Here is a 17,947-nt window from a genome sequence, read left to right as displayed (position 1 = left end):
CAGATTAAACACAATTCTGACCTGCATCTTCCTACAGCAGTTATTTTGCACTATAAGACAACAGGGTGGGGTGGGGACTTCTTGACCGGGCGGGGATTCCACACACACGCGCGCCCCACTCCACCACCCCCATTTCCAAGGACTTCTGACACAGCCTCTGGAGGACGGGGCCGCAGCCCACCACCCTACTACCGGAGGCCGACCCCGAGCCCCCTTCTCCCCGCGCCGGGGAGACGCTGGGGCCGGGGTCTGAGGCCGCCCGAGGGCTACCGAGACGGCGGTTCTGAAAGAGCAGAGGCCGCTACCGGTGCCCGCCCGGCGCGGGGCATTGTGGGGGCGGCCTGGCGTGGGGGGTTGTGGGAGCGGCTCGGCACGGCTCCCACCATGGGGGAAGGAAAGGGGGTAACCCGGCCGGGCCCCGTGGCCGGCTAGGGAAAGTCAGAGAACACCACCCGCCCTCCCAAGGCCGTCGGGCTCGACCTCTACTATACCGCGGCCCGCCCCGCACTGCGCCCCGCCCCCCGAGCGGCTGCGGGGCTGGGCTGGGCTGGGCTAGGCCCGCCGCGGGGCGGGGCTCCACGCGCGCCCGGGCGTTGCTAACGGCTGATAGCCGCTTCCTCAACGGCTCGCTTCTACTCTGCGGCCGGCTCCTATTGGCGGCAGCGGCCGTCAGTTCTCAGCTAGCGCCGTCATTGGCCTGCGGTGCCGCTCCCGGGGGGGGAGGAGGCGGGTTGGCGGCGTTGCTGGGCCGCGGCGGCTCCCCTCGGCTGGGCGCCTGGCAGTGCCGGTGAGCGAGAGGCGGTCGCGGTGCCTGCGGGAGGAGCCGGCAGCATCAGGACGCCACTCTCTCGCTGTGAGGAGCGTAGCCGCCGCCGCGGCGTTTCCCTCCCTCCGCCGTAGCCGGGCTCAGGTGAAGCCGATCGGGTGGGCGCGGGTGGCCCCAGTTTATCGTGTATGTGTCCGTCCGTCCGTCCCCTCGTCGTCGCTCCCCCCCCCCCCCCCCCCCGCGGGCTTGGCGCCTCTTTGTCCGGCAGGGCGAGGAGGTGCCGCTTCCCTGCTGCTCCCCTCCGCCTTACCCGCGGAGCCGGGCGGGAGGCAGCCCGGCAGGGCGCCGACCTGCCATGCCCCGGGCGCTCCCCGTCCCGCCCCATGTTCTCCCCCCTTCTCCCTTCGGGGCCGTGCGTGCCGCTGCGCCGCACGGTTGCATTATGCCCAGGGAGTTGCCTCTCTCCTCCTTCCCCGCCCTGCTAACCACCGGTCGCCTCGGAGGTGGGGTGGCGTTATTCGCGCTCTTTTTCACCGGACTGTTCTCTCTCTGCTCCCCCCGGTGCGTCTCCCCTCCTCTCTTCCCCCCCCCCCCTCCCGCGTTTAAGTGTCCGTCCTGTGGAACTAACGGGTAGGGAAAAAGTAAGACCGTTTGGCAGCTGTCAGGGCTGTAGCCTGAGTCACAGGCTGACAATCCTTCTGCAGACATTGCAATGGGCTTGGCTTCCGCCCTCAGATCTCCACTTCCTCGTTCGGTTTGGTCTGTGCAGTGAAGCCAGGAGAGAGGGAGGAGGGAGTGACAGGGCAAGATGAAGCTTGCAGTAAAAACTCTTGCAGATAGCTTGTGCTTTCAGGCATCACCTCCAAGCGAGTAGGAAAAGTTCTCTTTTAGTGATATCGTTATTAACCTCTCTCCAGTAGGTGTGGAAACTAACAAGTTTCGTAGCCCCTGAGGGTGGTGTGTACCCAGTGGTCTTAATAAGGGTTTGCGTAAATGCAGGGTGAAATGAGTTTTAAAGCAGTGATGTGCTTCTGGTAATAAAGTGGAATTTTTCAGAGGTAAACTACATCTTTGTGCAGTGGCACAAAGTCAGAGCAGACTAAGAACCTATGCTTTTTTTCTAAGTGAGCAGGTCTGTCCTTAACAGAGTAATCTCTGAAGTAATGCATGAGGAATTTGTGCATCAAATTTAAAGAGATATTGTAGTAGATGGACTTTGGCCTGCAGACTATTACTGTGCCTCTGCCCTATGCTATAAAGAAATGTAAGTTAATTTGCATGGAGGCTGTCATACCATGGTTTGGAAGATTAAATTACACATCCTTCCTTGACTCTCATACATCATCTGTCTGTAAGCTTAGATACAGTAAAGTTTTAATTCCAAAGTAACAGTGCTCTAATCAGTTACTGCTTGTGTAAAGATGCTTTTGAAATCAGTCACTAGGTAACAATGTGACTGAGTTCACTTATCCGTGGCATTCCAGTAAAAATGGCAAGTCGTAGTATAGCAATATACTGACTCATAGATGTGCTGTCTGCAACTGTAGTGCTTTCTCCCGACATTTAAATGAGATAAGCAAATATTTTTGTTAACTAGGAAGTTGTAATGAGGGGGAAGCAATTGATAAATGTAAGTGGAGCTGCCTTTAGCACAAAAGAGTTTTGAAGTTGTTAATCACAATTGCCAAAACTGTATAAACACAAGATTGTGCTGCTTATCTGACCTTGTAAAAGTAACACAGAATGCAGCAGTGCTGTGAAGCTTCATGTCGGGTGGGGCTGTTTAAACTGATGCGTTCTCCTTCTTGGTGGCTTTATTTGTTGCACTTGCTCATAGTGTGTGCACTGTCTTTCTGGAGGTGGACAGGCAAAATTTTCAGTAACTCTAAGGTAGCTGCAAAATTGCTATTAGTGGATAGAAATGGGTGTCTGAACTTCTCATATTTGTTGACCTGGAACCTCAAAGTGAGTATGACTAGCACCAAGTTGGTGAATTACCTGGTTCTTTTTGTAATATGGCGTCATCTCATGGGTGCTTGACTTGTATAGCCCAGATCTGATTTTGGAAGTTCCCTGGAGAAGAGACTTTGACCTCAAAGTTTGCTCTGCTGGGTAACATGTGGCTGTTTCTGTATAATCAGGAAGACTAAATAGTCAGGTACTGTCTGTCACAGAAGAATGGGTGTGGAAACTGAAGGCCTGTTTTTTTCTTTCAAGTTATTCTCATAAGGAAAAAAAAGTACCAGTGTGATATTTTCATCTGAAGAGAAAATGAAAGAATAAGGTTTTCTCATTGTTTTCTCTAGGTTGATTTTGATATACTTCCGAATGTTTTAAGACGGCGGATAGGTTGTGAGAGCTACACCATAATCTTTTAAATGAATCAGTAATGAATAAGTAATAATAATAAAAGAATAACATTACTTGTCCAGTAAAGTTGTAGGAAAGAGATGAGAAGAATTTCTCACATAGGAAGCTGAAATAATCTGTTGCCCAGCATGTTATTTTGGTATTATGAAAAACATTGTAGAGTATTCAAGCTGTGTAGCAGGTGGCAGCTCTGATACTCAGTTTGAGTTGAAAACTATCTGGTGGAGTCAGATGCCACAGGTGCTTAAACCTCTTTGCAACAGTACTTGGCACTGCAAATAATTCTACTATGGATGCTGAGATTTGCATTTACCACTGCAACAAACTAGCTTGAAAACTTGAGCCATTATTATCTTGGCAGGTCCTTAAAAATAATGTACTAAATGTTTATAATAACTAATAATTCACAGGTTAGGTCTCTGTCAAATTATTCACATGAAGGTACAAGGGAGTGTATGTATATTGGCATGGCTACTAACTATGTCCAAATATACTTCAGTTTTACTGTGAGATTAAATTAGTCTGTCTATACCTGAAAATTCAGGTGTTCTGTTAATCTCCAGGACACTGAACAGATGAGACAGGACACATGCCATAGGTACTGAGATTTCCAAGCTGATTCTGCTGAATCTTCTGCTTCTACCCCCATCCCTAGGCCTGTGTCTTTTCCAGATTTGTCACTTACAAATTGGTGTGACTATAATGGGGTGGGATTATAAATGGATCTGCTGGAGGTGCAGGAGGTCGTCTGGTTAATGCAAGGTTTACTGAAAGCAGAAGCCAAACTTAAGGTTGTCTTATCCTCCACCCCTGTGTACTACATCTGCTTTCTTGCCTGGTAGCTTCAGGTTATTGGGTAACGTGCTGAACCTAACTGATGACTTCAGTGTGTTTTAGAGGCCCAGAGTTAGTGTGCATACCAACTGAAAGGTGTCCAAAACTCTAATCCTGAGTGTATGATTTAATATGGCTTTGTTTGACTCAATAATGCACTCATTGCCCTCTAAAATACATTTTTATCTTTGATTTCTTGTATAAATATCTTATTAGTCTTTGTTTTCTCAGCGTATAATTGAGGCACAGCTGTCTGCATGTTAAGTAGAGAAATTGTGTGCCTGGTGTTAAGTCTTCTGTGGGTTGGAACAAAACTATAATAGCACAGGATTGCCTACAGCGGCATTGTTTTTGCTGGCAATTGCTCTAGCTTAATGGTGGCTTGGTGACCTTGTACCTTAAATTTCTTTTCAGTCTAAGCACACCATGGTTCTAATTTAATTTCCTAGTGTAGAAAGATGGAAACTAGCAACCAGATTTAAATAGAGTATGATGAGACAAAAACACAAATGCAACTTCTGCCCTGAAACTAATGCAAATGGGTGTTGTCCAACTAAATTAAATGCAACAGTTTACAAGTTCATCTTAATTATGGTTTATCTGCTTCACTTTTTTTTAAAGCGGCTGTGAGAACTTGTTCTGAGTACTTGAAGTAGTAATCTCAACACTGACTTGTCTTGCAGTCCTAGGGTACTGTAGCAGCTTAATATCTTCTGACCTGACTCCAACCCAGTCATGTTCAGTGTAATGGACTAGTCCCTGTTTTCAGTTAATGGCACTTTGGCCTGTTACTGTTCAGCACAATATGTTGTCTTTCTGAGTATCCTAAAAAGTCTTAAAGAAGTAGTAGTGTCTACAGTTTTCCAGTGATGGAAGTGGGATTGGTTTCATTGTACAACAGTTCGGGAGCTAGTACTGCTTAGTCATGTCTCTTTTAAACATGGCGAAGTGGAAACTGTAAAATCCATCTAGCATACTTGTCTACTGCAAATTATTTCTTATAGAAGTATTACAAATGTATTGCTCTTGGATGCAGAGAGGTATAATGAAATATAACTCTGCATACTGTGGTTTGACTCCATGACCTCTTAATGAAACTTACGCCTCTAGAGTTTTGTGCATAGGGTTTGAATTCTGCTTGTCTTCATGACTAGAAATTTGAATTTCTCCTAATATGTATATGCTGCCTCTACTGAGAGTAGTAAATAAAACCACATGGATGAGTGATTTCAGTAAACTCCAGCTAATAATTAATATACGTTGAGCAAAACTTAACTTGGAAATCTGTATCATAAAGTCGTCTTAACTGATGAATACTTGTATTCATCAGGAACTACCATTTTAATGACTCTTGGCAGGAAATCCGTTGTGATATATGCCTCAACACAGAACTGGAGTTCTGATTCGAATGAAAGCAAAGCTGGCATTCAAACTTGTAAGAAGAGAGGTTTAGAGAAATTTTACAGCTCAACTTTGACAGTCCAGTACAGTCAGGTTTTTTTTTCTGTTAAGCAGCTTCCTGTTTAAAATCTAAGATTTCAAACATGCTCTTGTAATAGTTTACTTCCCTTTTTATTGTTGTAGTGATGAGAGTACATTCATCTGTGTTTTTCTTTTAAGGTCAAAATTTCACCAGTTCACTTGCATCTGGGCTCTTTTAATCAACCTTGGAGGTGCAGCAGAATTTTACTTTGGCTGAAGTCAATTGTGGCCAGCACTCAATCCAGCTAGTTTTACTGACATACTTAGAGTTGATTTAAATATCCACAAAAAAAAAAAGAGACTGAATTGAACCTACAGCAAAATTTAAATAAAAAATTTAATTAGTTGCCTCTGTCTCTTTTTTCAAATGTGACTTAAGACAACTGTTGTATCAGTTTGTAGGTAAATTTTAGTCAGTAAGGTCTTTTTGGCAGTGACTGTTACACTGTAGGTCTGGTTGATATTTAATGCAAAAGATTCCAGTCTTCCTGTGCTCTGAATCGATAAAATGAATTATTTTGAGAAAAGTGTGAGTACAAATTGATTTTTCATTGGTAGTATTTCTTTTTCTTAAATTGATAGTCTATCTTAGGCATATTCGAACAAATAAAGATGCATAAATGTAAGAAGTTGGCAACAAATACTGAATGTAAATCTGAAGTCAAACCAATGAACTGGATGAGAAAGTTCTTGGCTAAGCACTTGGAACTAGTTAGTTGATGAGGTAAATTGACTTTTGACAGGTTTTTATGTAGATGAAGAAAAGTACTCTCTGGCTGCTGTTTTGGCTGTGTCAGTCATAGTTTAAAATGTACGGGAAGGTATTGACATATTTCTTTGATCTTTCTTCTTCTGTTTTTTGGGTGGTTGTGGGGGTGAGTGGGTGGCTGTGTTTTTCACTGTGTTCAGTTAGTGGAGCAGATCAGAAGCGGTGATTTTGAGATGAAGGTATCCAGAAACAGGCACTTTAATTCATAAATTGCTGACTGCAGAAAACAATTACCTAGAAGAAAACTTAGTTTTTGCTTATAAATGCACCTGAAGTAGTCCAAGAAAACCAATTTTTTTGTATTAATAGAATTTTATTTTTTTTTTTAACAGAGTACAACTTAATATATTTCTTCTTCATAGATGCTGTTCAGATGTCTTTATTTCTGTTAGTCAGAGATAAAGATGTTTTTATCTTTCTTTTGACATGAAGTAAAATGTATTCAGACTTTACAGAATTGTTTAAGTAAATGGATATGGGATTATGGATGCAGGTATATGGTGGACTATTTACAATAATTAAGTAATTGGATACTTGAAACTTATGTTTCAAATTGACGTGTCTGCTTACTGACAAAGGGGGTTTTCTTTCTTAGAGGAGCATAAGCACAAAATTTCTCCACAGGCACAAAAACTCTTTAAACTGCAACTTAAGATTTGTGACTTAAACCAGTTAGTTCACTTAGCTGTTATCATCTGGGTTATATTGCACTATGAATGTTTATAGCAGATACTAGAGTCTTTGACCTTTCATATGCAGTAAATTATTCTGAATTGTTTTAATGGCCCTTCCCGAGTCAAAGTTTTGTGTAGATGAACTTGAGCTTCCAGTTTAATGCAGTACCTGATGGGAAATGTAAAATGAGAATACACAAATGTGAAAAGAAAGATCTATTAGTCATCATTTTTCATTAAAAAATGGATTGCCAATTTATTAGACAAACTGGTGTAACTTATAAAAATTAAGTATCCACATATTGTCTGCATAGTACTGGCATATACGTGTGCATAGTCAGTGCACCTTCTTCCTCCACATAGTGGGAGTTAATCTTTTTATGTGGCAAATTCTAAGTTTTTTCCTAATGGGCAGAACTATTAGATTTTAGTATATTTTAGTTCTTAAATCGACATCAAGTTTTTAGAGTGTTAAACTGATAAATATTACCACGCTGTATTATATCATTTCTGTCAGGAAAAAGGACAACTCCAGTAGTGGTTCAGCTCTTGCTCGTGTAGATAAGGAGAATAATATCATAGAATCACAGAATGGTTTGGGTTGGAAGGGAACTTAAAGATCATCTAGTCCAATACCCTGCCATGGGCAGAGACCCCTTCTGCTAGACAATGTTGCTCAAAGCCCCATCCAGCCTGGCCCCGAACACTTCCAGGGATGGGGCATCCAACCTTCTCTGGGCAACCTGTTCCAGTACCTTGCCACCACAGCACTGTAATGTATATGGTTGTGGAGAACATTGTCAACTATGATGGCAACACATGAAACAGTTCTGCTATTCTATGGTCAGTGTTTCCTCCTGTTGTTTTTTATCCTGCTACGCCAGAAAGGAAAACTTTGTTGGAAACTTCCAAATTATGTTTACCTCTCCTTACTGGGACCGTGGAATGTCATTGTATGTCAGTCTCCTGTCAGAAGGGAATAATTATCTCCCCCCCCCCCCCCCCCCCCCCCCAAAAAAAAAAAATTATTTTCCTGTAATGCCAGAATAGAGAAAATTTTATATGCCATATAGCCATGACTGTAACAATTCAGACTAGGTTCCTACTTCAAGTGCCCTTGCTTTTACTGATTTCAGATTGAAAGATGAGTCCTTTCTTTTCCTTTAATATAAAAATCAACGCTTCAGGGGATCCAGACAGGAGGGCATGGTTGGGCAAATTCTAAAGTAAGAGGTGCTTAATGTTGTTCCTTTTTAAAGACTGATATATCTGACGTTTAGGGAAGAAAGCATAGGTCAGGAAAGGACCAAGCTAACCAGAAAATGAGCGTGAGGTTAAGGTGTACAGACCAGGCAAGTGTTCCTTGTGTTCTGCTACACTGGGGGCTTTCTCTGGAACATTGGTTGTAATGGATAGCTAAGTCAGGAGCCACAAAGCTGTGCAAGACCTTGAATGCCATAGGGGGATGTCACAATCAGAATGTTGAAAAGTTTTTCAGACCATCCTGGCCTTGATATTTATGCTTTGCGAGGTCATTTGCAGCCTGGCCTCCTTATACATCCTGGAGGTTAAGGCTATGTAGCTTTTCGTTCAGTGTAGAGGTTGCTGCTGTTCTCATGTCCAGAGTCACTGTCCTCCTGCCCGCACCTCCAAGATCACCTTCATAAACAGGGGTAGGTCCTTTTAATAAATCCTAGGAGTGTTGAGAATCAAACTTGGACCCTGTAAATGTGGTAGACTTCTCTGTGGCAGGGATTTTGCATACTGTCCCCATAGCTGCTGTTAATGGTGGAGCAGAACTATTTGAAACAAGAATAAAAGTATGTGATATAGCAGAAGGCTGTTTGTACATGGTCATAGTTTGGCACAGTAGGTTGAGCTGTAAGTGTCTAGAGAAACTTGGTTTTCTGCTGCAATGTGAAAATAATACTTTTAAAAATGTTTTGCCAGACATATCTGCACTGATTCTTGGTTCTTTCCAATATGAGCTGGAAGAAAATTAGTAGTATTGATGTTGAGATCAAAGCAAGTTCTCAGTTAACATAAGGAAGGATAATTGCTCCTGTAAGATGACTTTATCTTAGCCACATACATGCTAAATATTTGTCTCTAAAAGAGTGAACTGGAACTGTGTTTTTCTTCTCTGTGTTTAGGTATAATTGTTTTATTCCTTGTTTCCTCTTGTGATGAAATGAAACCTGGAGTTGACAAAGGCAATTGATATAGAAGTGTGTATTGGAAGAGCTGCCTTACACTTCAGTGCCCCAGAGAGTTCTTGACAGATACATTTTTAGCCTTAAATCAGAATATTAGGGAAGGGATGAAAAGTGACCCTGAGATAATAAGGACAGGCTGAAACGTTCCAAGCTCTTCCTCCCTCCTTCATGCAATGTCCCTAGGCAACTCTGCATGCCCGATCAGAACTTTTGCAGTCCATTATGCCTCCTGAAAACAACTCTTCCAGCAAAACAGCTTGAACAGCAGGGATGAGCTGCAGTTTTCTGAACTACAGCTGTCTCCTTAAGTGGGATTACTTTGGTGAGTGGTCACAAAGAATGTGTTCTCCCCCTGGAATGTTTTCCTTGTGGGCACACTGTCTCTGGAAGAGGAATTCTCTCCTCTGCTGAGAAGGCATGTACTGTACAGGCACTAATGAGAAACAACAGTTGCAGAAAGTGTATTATGCAGGATTGTAAACTTTGAATATTTATTCAAAGTGAATGGGGTTGGGTGGCAGCCAGCCTAGCTTTGTCATGCTGAAGACTGGACTTGAAATCAACAGAAGGCTTCCCTCCCCCTCCCTAAACCAGTGTTTCATGTGTTTAAACAATGTGCACAGGCTTTGTAGAACTGATTAACTTTACTGGTGCCATGTATGTGATAATGTGCCTTTGTGTCTCGCTGAACTGAAAAGGTGCAATTAAAATAGGGGCAAGCATACCCTTCCTAGCCTTGACTTAGGAAAACAATGCCTGGCCACGTTTGCCCATAACCGATGGTGGTGAATTTCTTTATGGTATGCAGTGTGGTTGCCCAAGATTGTTTCTGTGCTTGTATAGCCAGTGGTGAAGCCTGTGCTATCCTGTTTTCACTATTTGGTACCAAAATTAGCCTCTTCAGATTGTCATTATGTGACATCTGTAGGTGCTGTGCTTGTAGCTTCTGTTTTCTCAGTCTTGCCATTCATTTGAACCCAGTGGAGAGGAAAGGTGACTACTAAGCTGGTATGTAAGGACAGCGTCTTACTTGTATATGGCTTTGTGGCCTTTGCAATTCGCCATGGAAAGTCCCAGCTTCACAGACCAAATCTCCTGTGTCAGCTGTTACAGTAGAATATGCAAGTGCTGCTTCCCACATACCAGAAAGTGGTGCTTGACAGCTGATGAAGAGAGCTGGACACACAGAAATTGAGAAACGTTTATTCCATGCTCATTGTTCTGAGGATACATGCCAGGTACCTTTAGGCCACCTGGAAGATCCAGAATTCCCTTCAACTTCTTTCTTCTGTCTTAAGTGTAGTCTGGTCAGTAGATCACTTTTGTGTAATGCAGGTATACTTTATAGATTAAATAAGTAGATGCCACGTCCTTGATTCCTGGAGCCCTGTGCCTCCAAAGAAGGCACTTTAGAGCTCTACCTTGAGTTTAACTTACAGTAATAAACGCGGTAGCTGGCAAGTCTGGGCAGCACTACAGTCAAACTGAATATGCAATAATAATTGCCAGCAATCTGCATTCCAGTTGTGAAATAAATCTTTCAACAATGTATTGTGTGCGTCAGACTGTGACTAGAGAGGAAAGCTGTGAACGACAGTAAGCCTAATAGCAATCATTATGAATCCCAAATAAAGCCAAACTAGAAGAAATGAGTCTGCATGGCAGCATGGCCTTCTGAACAAAAAGGGTAAGTGTAGCTGAATGCCTTCAGCTCAGGGGGCTATCTCTGAGGGAGTATTAACTGCAAACTTGTGTACTTGCCCAATGTTGTATTCTTTAGTGGGATAACTGAAACTCATGATTCTTGAGTTCAGTCTGAAGCATCAGGCACTGGTGTGTCACAATATACTGAACTTGAGAAACAGGCAGATATATAACCAGTCCATCAGTTCAGCTTCCTGCCAGCTTTTCCCCTTCCCTTCCTCTCTCCCCTCCCCCCTGCAATTTATTTCTCACCCATAACAGTTGAGACTTCAGTTTTTATGTAGGTGTTACTTACAAATCGGAGCTGTTTCTGCTAACAACCTTCTTTCCCATAAACATCCTGGCACGTGGAGCTGTGAAGCATCAGCCTAGTATGATCTAAACAGATGAGATCTGAACAGTTTCTTAGCAAATACAAGAGAATTATAGGGGTGTGTTTTGGTGGGTTGGGTCTTGTTTTTTCATGTTGTCAGTTCACGGTCACTGTAGGCAGCCCGGCCACTAAAGTCTACTTACTGTGCTTTCTATCTGCACTTAATGCAACTGTTTCTGTTGGTTTGATGAACTGTATTCAGCTGGCTGGGGAAAGTGAAATAGTTGAGTTTGCAAAAATAATGCAAGTATTAGCTGTTCAGATTGCACACTTAACAAGGATTCCCGTCACATGAATGTTACTGACCAAACTTAGTTTGAATCATTAGCTCCTTCTCAAAGTCAGATTATTTTTAAATGCTATGTATTTAAGAGTGAAGTTTCTTCACTGAGGACAATTTAGTTGTAACTGAAATGGAACTGTAAGTGACCGGTAGTGCTGTAATTTTCTAGTGTGAAAGTCTTGTCTTGACTGTAGAAATGGTGTACATTCCTTTTGCTCTCTGAAAGGGCTTTTTGTCTTGTATGCCATTCTCTCACAACCTGCTAAAGGTAAGCCAGTTTGGAAGATGGCATGGGAACTATGTTCCTGAAATACTTGTTAAAATGTGAACTGTATAAGCAAAGGGAATTAATTTGTTTTAGTCTAAATGTATTTGCTATTTGTTGTTCATTCGTCACCCTGATCTTTAGAGTAGTTCCTCTTGCACTGCTAGTATAAAGGCCTCTAGACAAATCATGTAGGGGGATCATTTAATGTGAGATCACAGAAATTTTTTATAACAGTGCCTTACTGGTGGATATGAAGCAGCAGAAAACTTCTAGGAATTACCCACCTATGTCCCTTTTTGTGTAGGCTCAGTCTTACAGCAAAGTTCTGAAACAGTGAGCTGAATCAGGAAGGATACGGTACAGGTATCTGGCTATTTTATGTTCTCTGTAGCCCAGTGTTCCACAAACTTCGCTTAATTCATTAAAGCAGGAAAATGGTTTGTGATTAAAGCTGTCCATTCCAAAGTAGTAAGGCATCTTTGCTAATAATGACGCTGAAGCCTAAAAAGAACAGTGTGGAGATCCCTACTTTAATGGCGGTTTGAATAACTCAAACTAAAAGTGCTTTCCTTGCCTAGCTAGTGCTCTAATACTTGTCAGTAAGTGTGATGCTTTAACTGTTGCCATTAATGCCTTTCTGAATATATTAATTGTATTTCTACTTCAGCTGCTACCTCGATAGTTTAGCATAGCCCAAGCTCATCTTACTGAGCAGTGGCTCAGTCCCAGGAACAATTCTGTGGCTGCTGACAGAGTAAACATTGGGAGGGGGTGGGGGGAATAATACAAATAGTTCTGGAAAATTAAATTGCAAACAATGTTCTATGCTTTTAGCATTGCAAAACACTAATCCAAAGGAAGGGACCGTATAGCAAAGGCAGCTTTTAGACCTTTCCAAGCCAGACAAGGTGTTTGTTGCCAGATTTTTGGGAAGCACTTGATACTTCAGGGAGAGGAGTGTGTGAAGTGTCTCATAATTCAAACCTTAAGGCTATGAAATTGTAAGAGGCTAAGGCAAACTTCTGTCCATGACTGCATTCAAATGAGGGCTTTGGGTAATTCTGCTTAGTTCAAAGGGAATGCATGGCATCTTAATTTACAGCCAGTGTTTAATTTGTTAATCTCAAAAGAATCTGCAGGGAAATATGTATGTAAAGGGTTCTTGAAATTTTTTTTTCTTTAAAGGTTGGACTACATATCATTAATGGCTTGGTCCCATCCTATTCATGACTGTAGAGATCACTTTGCCTCCATCTATAACTGTATGGCATCTTTGTGGCAACTATGTAGTTAGTGAATGGCAACAGAATGTCTTTTGGCACCTGAAATAATGGAAAATAAGCAATGTTTGACCAGCCTGTTCCTCAGACTACTGTGAACCACAATAAGGGAGCATACTGGGTTGACAGGGAAGTGACTTTAGTATTTCATTTTTGGAAACAATACTAGGAAGGAGGCATTTAAACTCAAAACAAGGATGGTCTGTCTTCCTTCTGTATTTTTTTGTCTTCTTACCTGTAGACTGGTGTTGCATTAAAAAGAATATTGTTAACGGTATTCTCATCCAGCAGTTGCACAATAGCCATGTAAAGATAAATGTCCTTGCCCCACATAATTATCTACACCCAAAATGCAAACTACTAGGCAAACAAATTGCTTCCTAATTTGTTCCTAAAATGGTAATGACTTGCATTCATTGTGAGTTGCTATAAGGCTGCAAGAGCTTACTGGACTTACTTCCTTGACCACTTGAGGGGTTTTTAGAAATGCCCAGTTAAATGCAACATAAGCTAGGAGGCTAAGTTTTGGAGCTCATGAGATGAAACTTGCTGAATCCGATTCCTCTGGTACTGTTCTTGTGGAGAAGGCAAATTAACGGTTGGTTTGTGGTACTGCTAGTTTAGAGGCCCTGTGGGTTAGAAGTCAGCCTCGAGAATAGCACTAATACCATGTTATCTTAGTGTGATCCTCCAGTTTTTCAGTTCTGGTACCTGAGGATTTTTCTCTTCTGGAGCATATGAATACTAGTTAGAGAGGGTGAGAATAAGACTGCTGCAGCCATGGAATAGGGCAATTTTCAAGTCTGTCTGAAGTTTGAGGTACAGACCATCTTTGAATCTCCTTACTATTTAGTAGTACTGGCATTAAAAAAAACCACGTGGTGTCTAGTGAGATTTTAGAATAACCATGTTAGGTTCTTTGTCACTGTGATAGTTACTGTTTTCAGTCCTGGAAATAAAAAGGGATAGATGCTATAGAATGATCCTTTAGCAGCTGAAGAACACAGTCTTGCCGTGTGTGAGATAATTCAGGGGTTCTCCTCCTGTAAGGGATTTGATTAACCTCTCTGTAGCTAACTTCTTTCCTTAGTTCTCTTCAGGTCTAGAACTGGCTGGGGATACCCCTTGAAAGATTTATTGTAGCCTTATGTATTTCTTAGTCAAAAAGAATCAGTCTTTATCCCAGAATAAATCTCCAAGGTGTACTGAATCACAGAATAGTATGCATGTACTCTGACAGTAGGGAAGCGAGGAGTATGTTTCAGTGTAATGTAGGACACTTCAGATGGCTGGTTACTTAGGATTCCTCAGGAAATGATGAAACTGAATTTAGCTGAAGCATACTGCCTCTGTGTCCTGCCTGATTATAGCCAAAAAAGGCAACTGGTTAGATTCTGGGAGTTACATAGGCAGGAAACTGTGTAATGGAGGGTAGAGCAACAGCTGTTGCCTTGCCAAACCTGATACAACTCTGAACACAATTGAATTTTTTTTTTTTTCTCTTTTCCCTTCCTTCCCTTCACTCCCTTTGCTTAACCCTTTGACCACAACCTGCAGATGATATTCTGCAATGTCATGGAGGCTGAATATCTTTTGTTGAATTGTTAGTCTTCTCTATTTCGTACATACTCTGTCAGGCTAGCTGTTTTAGGGTGGTCTTGGAGCACTCTTGACAACTCAAATTTTTCATGGCAGCCTCCTGTTTGTTACATCTTATTTCTGCAACAAATCTCTTCATTATTTTATCTTCAATAAAAATATGAAAAGCCAGGGAGTAGGAGTTGCTCTGAGAATCACCATTGTGGTGGCTGAGGTGGAAGTGTCAGTGACCCTGTGGGGAAGGAAAGATGAGGTAAAGTGTGGGATAGCTGCTTGGCATATCCTGTGAGGCTTAAGACAAAGATTTTAAACTCAAGTTAAAGGAAATGATTATTTATAGAGTAATTTTCTCTTTGTTTGCTAAAGAATATTTGACTGTGAATATATGGCTATCTGGACAGCGTCTGGCACCAAGTTGCATGCCACCTACAGTGATACATTTGTTGAAAGGAATTTCCCTACATGCTTACAAATGACTGGTATGGGCGTTTGTGCCCATCATTATTATAGCTGATGTTTTTCTGGCTTCATTCACTGCTTGCTAATGCTGAGACTCGACATCTATTGTTGCTCTCATGCATATTTTGGGAGTTGAACTGCTTCTGCCCTGCTCTCAATACCTTTTCGTCTGCAGTATCTATAGTCAGACTTCACTGATTTGATTTGCAGGCTGGTTTGTAAATATGGGTGTGTTCTGTGGAAAAGTTACCCCTCTAGATCCTGACAGCCTTCCATGACATTAATATTGATATTTTAATTTCCTGAGCTCTTCATCACCAAAAGAACTAGATTCTATCCAAGTTATGAAAAACATATATTGAGGACACTGGTATCTTTGTGAGGAAGGATGCAAGAAGTAATGTTTATGAGACCTTGTAAAGAGGCTGCTGTTACATGGTTAATGAGCCTTGACGCATGCAGTCCTTTCTTCTGATTGAAAGGATTTCTGAATGGTACCAATAAAATTGCTGCCTTATAAACTGGAAAGTCTAACAGTAGGGTTCTGGTTTTGATGAAACGCTAAATCTAGGGTGCCATTTTCTAAGCATGCTGCCTAAATCTTCCTCTTGTAGGAGTGGTACTTTCTCTTCCTGACCACAGCTTCATACAAGGATTTTGATAGAGAATTTTTAGTGGTAGAGTTTCCTGACCACAGGTTTATTCTGCTACTCTCTTGGAAGTATTTTGCTACTGAACATTACCTAGAAAAAAAGGTACAAACTAGTGTGCTGGGTGTTGCTACTAAGCTGGTGATGGAAAGTATCTAATGTTGGTCTTAACTGGTGTCCTCAAATTATCGATGATGCCTTTTAGAAGCAAAGTGCACCTCATGTATTGCCTAGACAGGTATCTGGCATTTCTAAGATGTTGTGGTATTCGATTTGTAGCTTATCAGAACAAGGAGGTAGGACGTAAAAGTGTTGATTGAACATTTATGATTATATTTCTAAGCTAATATCTCTACCAAGTAGAGCAGTGAAGGGCTAATCTTGACCTGAATGTTTCTAACACAGTATCTAATGCTATGAGTACTGGCACATCTTACAAATTGTTTGATGCTTGCCACTTTAATGTGCTTTCTCTTTTCTGCCAAATAATGGCGTCCAAATGCTTAATGGTCAGTGTTTTGTTGTAGGTGGCTTTTTTTTTTTTAACTGTTTGCTAGTTTTGTTTTTTCATCCTCTTGGCAAGCAAGTCCTTGACCTTATTGGAAGTTTGACAACTTACCAGTGCTTACTAACAAGAGACTAAAGGAGGGGAAGGCATGCTCTGATGTCCAGAGACTCAGGGTACTTAGCATGTGCCTGTATGGCTCTAGGAATTTGCAAGGCAACTTGAGGCTTTAAAAATATCTCTTCTCCCCTCCCCTCTTTTCACAGGTCCCCAGTTCTAAAGCACAATGTCGCAAAGAGATGCAGATAAGTACCTTTATGTGGACAAAAACATCATTAATAACCCCCTGACTCAGGCTGACTGGGCAGCTAAGAAGCTGGTATGGGTTCCATCAGAGAAGAATGGGTTTGAGGCAGCTAGCCTGAAAGAAGAAGTAGGAGATGAGGCCATCGTGGAACTGGCAGAGAATGGGAAGAAAGTGAGAGTAAATAAGGATGACATCCAGAAGATGAACCCTCCCAAATTCTCTAAAGTGGAAGATATGGCAGAGCTGACATGCCTGAATGAGGCTTCTGTGCTTCACAACTTGAAGGAGAGATACTACTCAGGACTGATCTATGTAAGTAATCTTGTCTATTGGGGTAAGAGTTCTTTATTATGTAGTGTGTGAATTTACTGTCATAATTTGCTTCTAAAACATGTATGTTAACCTTTCATTGCCTTTATACGCAACTCATGTAACTTAGCTTCTTCCCTCTACTTAAAATTTTTTCACTAAACTATGCCAATCCTGCTCTAGTTAATGTTGAAGCTTTCAAGGAATGCTGTGGTAAATCTGTCTTTAACATTTTAATGTCTTCATTTGCAGGATGTTTTGAATGCCATTTAACTTTCTTTTAGCAAGAAGTGAGAGCAGTTGGAAAGTGATAAACAGGGACTCTGCTCTGAACTGACCCAAATAATAATAAAAACACAGTTCTAATATACCTAACATCTGAATTGCATTTTCCCACGTCTGGAGCTTCAGTGGGAAAGAATACTAATGCCAAGCTTTTTGTGTTAGAAAAATTCTGAATCTTGCAGTGTCTTACTAGAGGAGGCACATATGTGCCTGCATGTGCTTACAGATAGGAAATATTTCCTTTTCTTTCCACCCCAAAATGGACAAGAGCAGAGATTCCTGCTTCTTATTGCTGTGGAAATGACAAAGATACCGTTTATGGGACCAATGGTTGTACCCAATGAAGCATGCAACAACTACTTCACTGAATACCAAAAGCAAAAAATAAGGAAAGGTGGGGAAGGAGAATTTGGAACCTTGACTTGGTTCTTCAGATCCTTCTGATTTTCCTTTTTATGTGACCTCTGTTTAGCTAGCAGGTGTTGGTTGTGATAGCCTCTACTTTATCAATACTTTGCAGGCATAGAATGAATGCTTAAACTAATCAGTAATGTAAAATTTGGGTGCAGTGACTGGTTAAAACAGGAAACAGTGTTTCTTGGTTTATACATTCTCAGACTAGCCTCTGCTTACGGAATTAAACTGGGACTGCCCGAGATGGAATCTTGAGGGATGTAGAAGTGCTGGATATTCAGTATTTTAGGCACTATGGAATCTTCCTGATAGTAGATTAGAAGATCTATTAAAATAAAATGCATTAAAGAATAAATTTCATGCATAAACATGTATATTAATACAGCCCTTGAAGAAAGTC

At 41.7% G+C, this 17,947-nt stretch overlaps 1 protein-coding gene across 1 annotated transcript in view; it reads left to right on the top strand.

Moving 5' to 3' along the window:
- Positions 1–707: 707 nt before the first annotated feature.
- MYH9 (myosin heavy chain 9) overlaps positions 708–17,947 on the top strand; it is a 71,716-nt gene continuing 54,476 nt past the window's right edge. The window contains exons 1-2 of the mRNA XM_075076164.1: positions 708–910; positions 16,499–16,851. Of these exons, the coding sequence (XP_074932265.1) occupies positions 16,519–16,851 (333 nt within the window). The 5' untranslated portion in view covers positions 708–910; positions 16,499–16,518. The remainder of the gene's footprint in view (positions 911–16,498; positions 16,852–17,947) is intronic.

The sequence above is a fragment of the Phalacrocorax aristotelis genome, chromosome 1, assembly GCF_949628215.1.
Source record: "Phalacrocorax aristotelis chromosome 1, bGulAri2.1, whole genome shotgun sequence".
Classification (NCBI taxonomy): Eukaryota; Metazoa; Chordata; class Aves; order Suliformes; family Phalacrocoracidae; genus Phalacrocorax; species Phalacrocorax aristotelis.
Note: the sequence above shows the minus strand (reverse complement) of the source record. Positions and strands in the feature narration are given on the sequence as shown.